Source organism: Cydia pomonella, chromosome 6 (assembly GCF_033807575.1).
Source record: "Cydia pomonella isolate Wapato2018A chromosome 6, ilCydPomo1, whole genome shotgun sequence".
NCBI lineage: Eukaryota > Metazoa > Arthropoda > Insecta > Lepidoptera > Tortricidae > Cydia > Cydia pomonella.
The window spans coordinates 4,254,256-4,266,241 of record NC_084708.1 but is presented as its reverse complement, the minus strand read 5'-3'; the positions used below and the strand labels follow the sequence as shown (position 1 = coordinate 4,266,241).

The 11,986-nt window shown below is 36.2% G+C and overlaps 1 protein-coding gene across 1 annotated transcript in view; it reads left to right on the top strand.

The window, feature by feature from the left end:
* The window catches only part of LOC133518741 (solute carrier organic anion transporter family member 74D), a 40,793-nt gene extending 31,763 nt beyond the window's left edge, over positions 1-9,030 (top strand). The window contains exon 11 of the mRNA XM_061852423.1: positions 2,333-9,030. Coding sequence (XP_061708407.1) covers positions 2,333-2,478 — 146 coding nt within the window. The 3' untranslated portion in view covers positions 2,479-9,030. The remainder of the gene's footprint in view (positions 1-2,332) is intronic.
* Positions 9,031-11,986: the final 2,956 nt, after the last annotated feature.

Genomic DNA, 11,986 nt, shown 5'->3' with positions numbered 1-11,986 from the left:
ACGCATCTTATCCAAATTTAATGCACTCGTGTGAAATGCCCTATATTGAGTAGGATCGGTTTCCGCCTTATAAGCAAGTTCCAAGATGTTTTCTACGCGCTTGTATATAACGTCGCGCCGAACTGTATAGAGGGCTAGCTGATTTTTATATGTATTGTAATCATCGCTAATAACGTCCTCGCTGCCTTTTCTATGTTTTGATTGTTTTGGCATTTTTATTGGGTACGAATAAGTTTTGCAATAAAACTAAATGAAAACGTCGTAAATAAATAATAAACCTATGAGTTATTTTAGTATGACGGTGTAGTGTACTATTTAGTTTAGCAATTCTACTAGATGTAATTTATGCGAATGTTATAGAATATATGCGGTTTAAATAAATGAGTTCCCTTTTAAATAGGTATACCTAACGAATATTAGCCGCGAGTCAACGCCGTTACACGGTAAACGTAATATTTTTCTACCCGAAATACTTGAGCGAGCGGTGTGGCGTTAACTTGCCGTGCAATCGTATAGGAATGAAACGAGCGGAATAAATAAAATTAGCCGAACAAATCCGAACTATCACGAAGGAATTGAAATAATTATTTTGCCTATTTCCAAGATGGCTAACAATTATGGAATGTGAACAAAGGAAAAGTGGAACACGTGTATAAGTATGTTTGTCATAAAATTAAAATAAATTAGGAAATAACCTACGATCGATTGTACTTAGCAACGCGGGGCGGAAATAAAACGAAATAACTGCCGATGCGGGAGATATAGTAAGGTGATTGACAGAATATTTCAGTTACGTTAGCACAATGACCATATAGTTAGCGGGATATTTATGACAAATAGTTACTATCCGGTTCGAATGGATCAAAAAATATGGTAGTGCCTTTAAACCTATATTTGTGCGGAAATAAATATGCGCGGGAAAATATGTATGGAAGCCCTCAAGACACCACGAGGGATTTTAATTAAGTGGACTGTATAATAAATAGAAACTAAAAGTACTTGCTTGACGCCTAGATTTAAGGGATTTAGGAAATGCCTGCGCACATACCTGGTGATCTTGCTGTACGGTACTTGAGCTGGCCAGCACTTCGTAAAACTTTCCCCGATCCTCAGCGACAGTACACACGTGTATCACTTTCACTCTAGTTCAACAGTTTTGCAAATTTCACATTACATTTTTATTTCTTTCGGCTAAGAGATGCGTTTAGGTCTGCATCAATTCAGGAACTGATTCGCCAAGATGGCGTCTCATAGAACATGCCGTAAGCGAGACAGCAATACGGCTTTGTGCGCGTTGGCAAGGGATAGGTAACTTGGAAGGGTTAAGAGCGTTTCACAAGTACCTACATTTGAAAATATTAGGAAAAACGACCTTAAAATAAAAATATCAAATTTGAAACTCACCAGCAACTCAGCAGACTTCGTTGCTTAAACACGGTACTCGACTGAAATAGTACATTACGATACAAGTGCGAAAAATAGGAAATTCGAAACGAGTGGCGATAAATTAAAACACGACCGAAGGGAGTGTTTTAAATCGACACGAGTTCCGAATTACCTATTCGCACATGTATCGTACAACGTTTTACAATACATATGGCCCTTTAAATGTTCGATACAGTAACATAATATGCTAATTTTCGCACTAGTGCGGTAAAGTAGCACCATATGTACTGTAAAGGTTTATTATATCAATATTGTATACGATACTTTTTCTACGAGTCATCTAAAGTGATACTTTTTTTTATTATAAAACCTAAATAATTAATTAAAATTGGTAATATCTCAGTAGACAAAAATGTAGTACAAACGACATAAACGCGCGAAGTCAACCGCCCGCTTTCATAGTTGACTACAACGTATCGAAATAGTTATTTACGATACCAGTGCAGTACGAGTTCCGAATTACCTATTCGCACGTGTATCGTACAACGTTCTCTTTAAAGTTTCGATATATGCACGGAAAGTGCTCATTCCCACACGCTTGCGGGAAAGTAGCACCATATGTACCGTAAAAAATATTATAGTTGAGTTGGGCTATATGAAAAGTACGCAATTATATGTAGTTTAGTATATAAAATCTTCATTCAACCATTACAGTCGAGGAGCACTTTCTGTGCATATGTCGAAACTTTAAAGAGCTATACGTACTGTAAAACGTTGTAAGATTCACGTGCGAATTTCCTATTTTCTGCACTTGTATCGTAAATAACTACTCATTGTCACTTTCATCATCTGTATCATATGATAATGTTAGAAAGTAATGTCTTCCAGGCTAAGTAAATATGGAAAATTATGTTTCGAACGACTTAACCCCTTTTCTATCTTCTAGGGTTGTCATCGGGGCTGATGTTCCTGGCGTTCATCATGGACATGCTGGTGTGGAGCCGCGCGGGCCGCATCGACATGAACCCGGCCGAGCGCGAGCCGCGCCACGCCGCGCCGCTCGCCGCGCCGCCGCCGGAGAGCCAACTCTGACAGCTCTACGAGTCACACTTCTAGACGGTGACAACCCTGCGTCACTGGGATAGCCCTACGAACGCTCCGAGTGCCGCTTCTGTGGTAGGTCTTACGCGTTGACGGATTATATGACTAGTTCTTTAGTGGCGATTGTGCCGCACATTGGTAATAATTCTTTACGCTGTGAAGTAATTGATCAAAGTGTACACTTTTTAGTATGAAGATTGTCAATTAGTATGGTTTTTGTTATCTAGAAGTTGTTTAGACTTACTAGAATCGGCCGAGGAACTTGATTTATATGCCACTTCGTAGCTTCGCCGCAAAATCAATTGTACTAAGATACAGTAGGTCTATAGAAAGAGACTATTGGAAACAACGAGAGAGAAAGAGATAACGCTCTACAAACTCAAATTCCGATGTGCAATATTTGTCACCGGGTACTGTAAAATCCCTAGGCATCCTTCGATCAACTTTCATACCAATTGTCTATGAGACTAGGGCACGAATTGGCATAGAAATATAAGACCTTGAACGTAAGACAAGTTATACTGAATAATGACTAAGCTAAGATTATGTTTTTGACCTAGAAAGTTTTGAAATCGAACGAGAAAAATGAGTTCGAACCGAGATTTTAGATAGGATGTGTTATGAAACTATAAGAAACAATATTGTTATATTTTACAGCTGGCATCACTGACCAGTTAAACAATTATAAATTTAGATCAAATTTAAAAATAGGTCTGCATTTTTTTCTGTTATATTTGTGCATTTTATACACTAGTTACATTTTATGAAATAAGTATTTCTGCTCAATTTTATACAAGAAACAGTGACGAATCGAGCATAATATTTTTCAACTGTAAATATATGTAATAAAAAATGAAATGAACTGGGATCAAATATTAGCTTAAATCAATATTTGTATATAATATATAATAGGCGATTACATACATTTTTTTAATGAAAATTAATTTGAAAAAAGTGGGCAATGATTGTCAATAAATCCCAAGTGCTGTACAATTACTGCACGAGCCAATGATTTATTATAACTCAGGATAGGTTATAGGCGTTCCAACATTGAAGCGCTTACCTTGTGACAAGTTGCCTTTAGCCGCATCTGGGCAAGCTCCCGCTCACCGAAAGAGAAAAAGACAAGCTCATGTTTCATGCAAACAACGAGTACGACAAGGATGAAAATTAATCAAACTAACATATTTGTCCGTGAAGAAAGTAAATTCATAGGTATATAAATAAATATGGAAGTATTTTTTGTGGTCCTTATGTATGAATATAACCTATCTATAGTTACATAATATCATTGGCGTGAGCGACAAACTTATCATGATCGCTGGTACCAGTGGAAAAATATACACAAAGCCATAAACGTCCAATATTTTTTCTTCTATGGAAATAGGAAAACAATTGAACCAAGTGAGCATTCTACTTTCAGAGGATGATTTTCGAGAATTTGGTTCAGAAAATACTCAAAATGGATATCATCAATACACTCAATAATTTTGCCTTTTCAGCTTGATTGCCTCTTGAGAGTATGTTTCCGCCATATTTTTATCCAATTCTTATGTTATAGTCTAGTTTTTGGCAATATTTTTAGTAACTTACGTTCGTATGTAGTGCCCGGTACCACAGAATAAATAATAGTACTACCGTAAAGAAAAGTCACCTACAAAATCGAAGGTTCACAGCGATTCATGGACGAATCATGCTGCCCCTTTCTAATGTAGGGAACTTCCCTTCGGCTATTTAGGGTTGAATTCAAGTTATTATCTTATCTGTGGTTGTGCACGTATAGGGACGTCAAGTTGTGCCATTCCTAATAATTGATCGGAGCAATGGTGAGCCGAACGGAGCCGATAATGCCCGAAAGCACCAGTGTCGCTTCCTGCCGATATTGATAAATTTGTCGCTCGATTAATTGTTTCTACATCACCTTTTAATGCTGTGTATTTTTAGCTATCAATCACGTATGTCTGGGACTGAGTTTGTTGTAAAGCTGGGCTCATACTACCCATTAAATATATAACATTTTTATTTGAAAAAAAAATTACGATGTTAAATGAAACGATGGTATAGTATGACTGCAGCTTTATTTTATTATTACGATTATTGCGAATTATATGGCTAGTGATTAGACTTTACTTTAGTTAAGTGCAAGTTTTTTTTTACAAATTACTTTTAAATTGTAAATACATCAATTGAACAATTATAATCACATAATAATAAAGTTAGCTTACATGTAAGCTCTATGTTTAGTATAAGTCTGTTGTCTATTTTAAATCTACATTATTATAATTCTACTTATTTTATGGTATTATAATGAACTTTTTACACCAGGAAGCTATGGCGATGCGAATGTTGGTAATACAACAGATCCATATTTTTTTTATATACATTTGTACGCAAACATACATTGGTACATGACTACAACTACTGGGTATACTTATATATATATGGTATATATCCTAAACCAGCATTTCCCAAACTATGGGTCGCGAGCGAATATTGAGTAGGCCCTGAAATTACTACACAATGTGAGTGTTACACATAATATGTTATGACCCCTTTTTAAGACCGCCAAGAGGTGGGTCCCAAATTTAGCAGTTTTTGTTAGGTGGGTTCAATTTTGGGAACCACAGTCCTAAACGTATACGAGTAGTATGCTTTTTAATTTCACCACATAATATGAATTAGATAATATTAATAAATAGAACATTTAAAATATGATACATAGCAAATAATTCTATTAGGAATGAAGACTGTAAAAGTAAACCCTGATCTGGTGTGATTGTTTCAACATAGGCATGTACGGTCACGGACTTTAATTGTTGATCCACCTACGGTTCAAGCTAATTTGGTTGTCAATACTTAACAGTATGATTAGTGATGGGCAGCTTGTAAGTTTCCAAAGTGAAACTTATACTTAAATTTCATGTAAGTTTCTGTAAGTTTTTAAAAGGAAAATTTCGCTTATATTTCTTTTAAAATTTCTTATTTTTCGAGATTTTAACGAAAAGACATAGACGCGGCGCGGTGGGGTGACTTGGATTTTATATTATGTTTAAATATATAATTAAAGCTCTGCAGAGAAGAGCAGAGAATAAAATGAAATTTCATGTATGAGAAATGTAATTTAATGTAAATTCATATATCCGTCGTATAACAACCGGTTACGATTACCCCTTAGCCAAGCGGGTACTGTCACGTAATCTCGAATTTTTCGATGACAATCTATTCTACTGACGTTAGAAGTAACGGATAGGTAACATGAAATTTAAGTGAAATTTATGTGGTAACATTTTTGTCAGAAACTTTTCCTATCAATTATGTTATTTTCAATAGTTGAAATATGTCACCGTTAAGGAAATATGTGAAATGTTTCAGAAATTGCCTATCGCTAAGTATGATGTTCAATGTTTTAGTAAACCCTAATTACTTTAGTAAACCCTAATTACTTTAGTAAACCCCAAATGGCTCAAGAATTAAAGTCCGCGACTGCACCATAGCTTCCCAAGATAATAATTATATTTATTTTAAAAAGGCTGGGTCGCGTGTAAACTTCTTAATATATTAGGGTAACTGGACGGAATGGAAGTCGCCTCTACTTGACGCCAGAAACTTTTAGATCTGTGATCGTTTAAATCATAATAATTGTCTACTTATTTTCGTGTTTACATATTTTTACTCGGTCCGTCTCGGGTTTAGTTTGCATGTGCAATACGTTTTGTAGGCATATTGATGTTAGATTAGTATTTGTCGGGAATGTCGTATGTATATAAATATGATGTTTTTGGAATATTTAGTGCGCAATTTTACATTGTTATTAATATTGATTTGTACATTTTTCTGAAGGTATTTGCTACCTATATTTTTTCTTAAGTCGTATCTACTGTGGAGTATGATCGAAATTATGTTCTTGGTCTTGAATTTAAGCAATAAAGAATAACAAAAGACGACCGCAAAGCTGAGGTTTTTTTCTGTTGGCGAAGAAAAAAACATTTATATTAAAATTTTAGCAATCATAAAATTTTCTACATGCACATTGAATTATTACTACTTCGTATAGAGAAGCCATACCAAACAATGAAATTGTCGTAATCGCAACCTGTACCACGCGACCAAAATGTCTTAAGCGCCGTGAAATTCATGGCGCTTACGCGTTTGTGTCGAGAGACTCACGCTTCGCTTCCATAGTTTGCTGTCGGCCGACAAAAACTCATGGCGCAAAATACTGGTTCTCTGTGCAGGTTCTATATGTAGTAACAAAGAGAATTTGAAATAGAAAATTTTGTAGCTACAGTAAATTTACTGCCATCTTTCGACACATGATTAACACTTTTAGAACACCATTTGACTTTGATCCTTATTCTTTCGCTGTTAAATTTGAGAAATATCAAAAAGTAGCGTCATCTTATCTGGCATAGGCTAAGGGTTGTGGCGCCATCGCTCGAAACGATACCTCCATACATTTGGCCTTTGATCTTTTAGATGGCGCCACTTTTTGATATTTAATAAATGTAGCATATCAGTGAAAGAATAAGGATCAAAGTCAAATGGCGTTCTAAAAGTTTTAATCATGTGTCGAATGATGTCAGTAAATTTAATGTGGCTACAAATTTTCTTTACCAATCCACCTCTATTTCAATTTCTCTTTGGTAGTAATAATAGTTCAATGCGCGTGCATTACGGTCGGTGCAATTTTGCTTTAGGTATACAAATTTTAGTGGAATTTTGAAAAAATGCGTTTTTAGACTTTATATATTATCTTGATCTACTTATTAGCTTTTATATTATAATATTTAATAAATATAGCTAGTTAAATGTTTTCTGTACATTATTGTAATATTTTAGTTGCCATACTATAATAAAACGGACTATACAGTATATCGGCCAGTTACAAGTTTATATAAAGATTTACAGAAATATATATTTAAACTCTTTTGAGAACCGCTTGCTTTTTTGCTCTGAAACACGAATAATTTAGATACAAAAATAAAATTTACTTTAATAATTTTAACGATCAACATAAGTGAATTTGTGAACAACCAGTGTGTAGAAAAATAGACATGAATATGGTATGTTTTTTTTATATATTAATAATTGGAAACATAAATATGTAAATTGCATTGCCGAGACGGTTTTTTGCTTTTGAGCGTTACAAGGCTAAAACTGTTTAAAAAACTACATAACTATCCCATGTATTCTTAGTACATATTTGACTATTGGTCGTGAGAGTAATAGAAACGGTATAATTTTTATATAGGTACCAAACTTCTGTGAGATTCAAATAGACATAAAATTGATTGAAAATGGGTCATTCACGTTTTTTCTCGTTCTTCACGGGTCTACGTCAGCCAGCCAACGCAAATGGCTCTAAAACGTGAAGTAATTATCGATTTAAAAAACGTGATTGACCCGCTTTAATACATATAACATGGTATGTACATTATATGCTTTAATGTTCAGTGTGTGTAGTTGCATAACTGTGTTGTGTGACCGCAGTAGCAGCTTTTCTAGGGCGGTCTTCACATTGGATGCGGATTCGTGGCCCGCTCCGGTGTGCGAGCAGGACATGACTATATACGTGCATAGCGCTGTCTCGCTCACATATCCGCACCAGTGCGATAACCGTAACGTTGAGATGTCCGTGCCGATGGTTCCTAGTCTACGTTTAGTTTTAGTTATTAATACCTCTGGATTGTACATACAAAATGGCGGTGCCGAGACAGGAATTTAGGATATGTATAGGAACTTTTTGATAATTTCTTTGGCCTTTGGTTGTCTACTTTAAATTATAGATATGTTGTTGAAACAAGACTTTTGTTAATTAAATAAAAACGTTTGTAATTTTTTTTAACTTTTTCATCGTTATTTTAAATTTTATATTCGTAAATTATAAAGAATGCCACTAATAAACTCATAATGTCTTGAATAACATAAATAGGTAAATAACTTAAAAGGCAGGTGTCTCGTTTCAGTGATTCGTCTATAATAATATTATTTAAATGTTCTTCGTTTTAACGAAATAAGTAGATTTAAAATTGTACCAAAAACACATTTTGTGAGAATTTTTGTACGAAACCGTACCGAAACTGATTAATCAAAGCTAAAGGCGTTATTGCTGCAAGTAATAATCTCAGTGGTCTCCAAAATACGGCCCGCGGGCCGGCTTGGTCGTGGCTTCATACCTAATTTTTATAATAATTAAAAAATCGAAAAAGTCAAACGTATTTCCAATAATGTTAATATCCAGAGAGGAAAATGGGGACTACGTTTGTATGGAGAAGCCGCCGTCCTCTTTCCTCTTAACCCCAAAAACTTCGTAAGCCTTATTGCAACGAGATACGATTTATTATTCACATGTTTTGTACTACATATTACCTTTTGCAGCAATAACGTCCGAGTCTTTATAAACTAATATACAAAGTCCGTCTGAAAATGATCCGGTGAAACTGTTTACGTAATATATTGTATTTAGGTAACTATAGATTTGTTACTGTGACGACAGTCACGTATTTTTTAATTATTTGTAAATAAAAAAAATATTGAGAGACATTTGTAGTTTTTGTTACTTCTAGCTACATATGTGCAAGTTGCGGAAAGTTTCCAAAAAGATGTCGAATATTTCTTTAAAATTTCATAGAAATATAAGAAATTTCCATTTTATGCTTTGGAAACTTTCTTTCCCCATACAAATATGTGAGAAGAGACTTTCCTATGTGAAAAATTTCGCAAATTTGGGAAGTTCCCTTCGGCACATCAGTACTTCTAGCACAGTCGGCTGCAAAATTTTCTGAGATCAATCAAAACTCAATGATCCGAATCTTTCCATTATTAAAGCTTTAACCTTTTTGACGCCAATGACGGAGATATCCGCACCGTAGGTCCAACGTCGAAGACGGATTAATCCGTCACAGACCACAGAGCAACATCGTGGCGTCTGAGTGACAGCTTTTGTGTTAGCGTCGAAAATGTTAAAATTCTCCCTTAACCTTTTGAACGCTTTATGTCATAAACTCAAACATCACTCAAAAGCCAAGCTCCCGGGCGTAAGCGAGCTAATGTATACCTTACTCGAAAGTGTGAAGGTTACTTTGACAGTGTCTGCCATAACACCTATAGTTGTCCTTGGCGCTATGGGCACGACTAGTAACGACACCTTTAGGGGTTCTTGGCGTTCAAAGGGTTAAAATGGTTAACCCTTTGGCTTCCAGCCCGCCAAAGACATTGAGATTGACGCTCGCGACGACAGCCTAATACCAACCTTCGTGCATTTTGACAAGATACGATAACCCGGTGTAATTGGTATACTGTACTCGTTCTTGTGGAATTAATTGAATAAAAAAATAATAATATTTAACCCTACGTTCTCAAAAAACGGCAATTACTCTATTATTGAGGTCTGGGGCCCATTTCTCGTATTGTCATGTTATTAAAGGTTAGATTTGACAAATCTGCGCGTATCGTGAATGACACGAACTATATATATAGTTTAAAAAGTTTTGAGCGTTTTGCAAGGGCTTGAAGATACGTGGGGTAAACTAACTTTTAAACTGACCACCTCGAGGGAAATAATAACTGTAAAATACTTACATATCGAATTTAAATGAATGCTAAAAATATTTGAAGAAATAACTCATCAAGTTAGGTACTTTGCATGTGAATAAAGAGCGATTTCATCCACTATTGTTAAAAAATAAAGAACATTTTCCAGGCGAGTGGTGAAAGATATCTCAATGTGTCTGCTCAAAGTGGAGTTCAATACTGACCATGTTTTTGTTGGGCCTTGACCGTTCACAAACGTGCATGGGGCCATTGGGGACATTCCAGCAACACTGAATGTTTTCCCATCCTATTTTCCTGTTTGTAATGCTACCGAAACTAACGCATTGAAGCACCGTGTCACCGCTCTATTGTGGGGGCAAAGCGTATCTCATTTAGAGCGACCTTTGGAGTGGGAAGACCAACTTTTTACAATTTAGCAGAGTTATTGAGTATAGAAGAGTTATATATTCTACAAATTCGTTGTTCCAATTTCACACCTGATATAGATAACTCTGATCTTGGTTAATTTCGGTAAACAGGTTGCATTTTCACGTAGACTCAAATTGGGTGATACATGAGGCGGGGACAGATGGGGATCATATGCATTTTTTACTTCTTTTTTGCATCTATTACTCCCATACCTACACACAAAATATTGGATATATAGCTAAAGATAATTTATTACAGGTATTTTTTATATTGGTGGTTGGGATGGGACTGTAAGTAGACATATGATAAGATGCATATTTTTGCCACACAGGTAAGATGTTTAAAATGCCATTCCATTATCCCGGGGTCATACCGCGACTTGTCAGACTAGGTATAAAACGAAATGAACACCTTATATCTTAGGTGAAGAGTAGAATAGAATAGAATTTGTTTTATTCATAAACACACAAACAGTAATAGACATACATAAAAGAGAACATAGTGAGAGTAAAGTGTCACGAAATGGCCTCAGAGGGCCTACCGCGAACCACGTTCGACGTGTTGCCTCTCTGTCGCACTTGTGAATTCATACGTAAGTGTTAGAGGGAGGCAACACGTCGAACGTGGTTCGCGGTAGGCCCTCAGTAGTCAGTAGTTGGATCGGCACGTCTCTTGGCCGTCGAACCCATTTCTTTGGCGTGTTTTGCAAGGAATTGGTTGCCGATAGGTTCATAGATTAATATGTTATACTAGTTGTTAGGTACACTGCACTAGTTGTGGTACCTATGTCAAAAATAATAGTAATAGTAAGTAGGGCTAAAGCGAATATGATTTTCTTTTCTTCCTGAGCTATAGGGACCGTGCGCGTTGGAGGGTCTGCCATCTTGTGGCCTGAATCGGAACAATAAACATTTACATTTACACGTCACGTGTTTTCTTGTGCATAGTAGATTCTGCCATCTTGTGGGCTACATCAGAACAATAAACATCACATTTACGCCTCGCGCCAAAAATCTGACGGCTCCTGTGCTGCCTCCTACAGTTCTGGCACGCTCCCTATAGAAAATGTGCTCATCTCAACTGTCTAAAATTAGGCAATTTTGTGAGAGACACTTATTCCAAGGAGTAGACGGGTAACTTCTGCGGACGCAACCACTTTCCATTTTATTCTATGTTCCAATCCAAAAACAAAGTATTAAAGATGAGTAAGATGACTCACCAAAGAATGGTCCGGGCTCGGGATTGGCTTCCGACACTTCGTTTTCTATAGGGTTTATTATATTTATCCTGCCGCCGGGCCTCACAATCGAAGCCGTCGGTACGATGACTTTTACAAGGGTCGTTTTTACATTTTAAATATTGTAAACGATGTGCTGATATTTCGTGAAACGGAAAAAGACCCTTGCAAGAATCATTGGGCCCGACGTCGCTTCCGATTCCGATCGCTAGCCGTCTGACGGCAGGATGGATGTAATAAACCCTTATAACGGGTGATCACGTGATACTTTCTGTAGAAAACAGGGCTATAAGCGCGAAA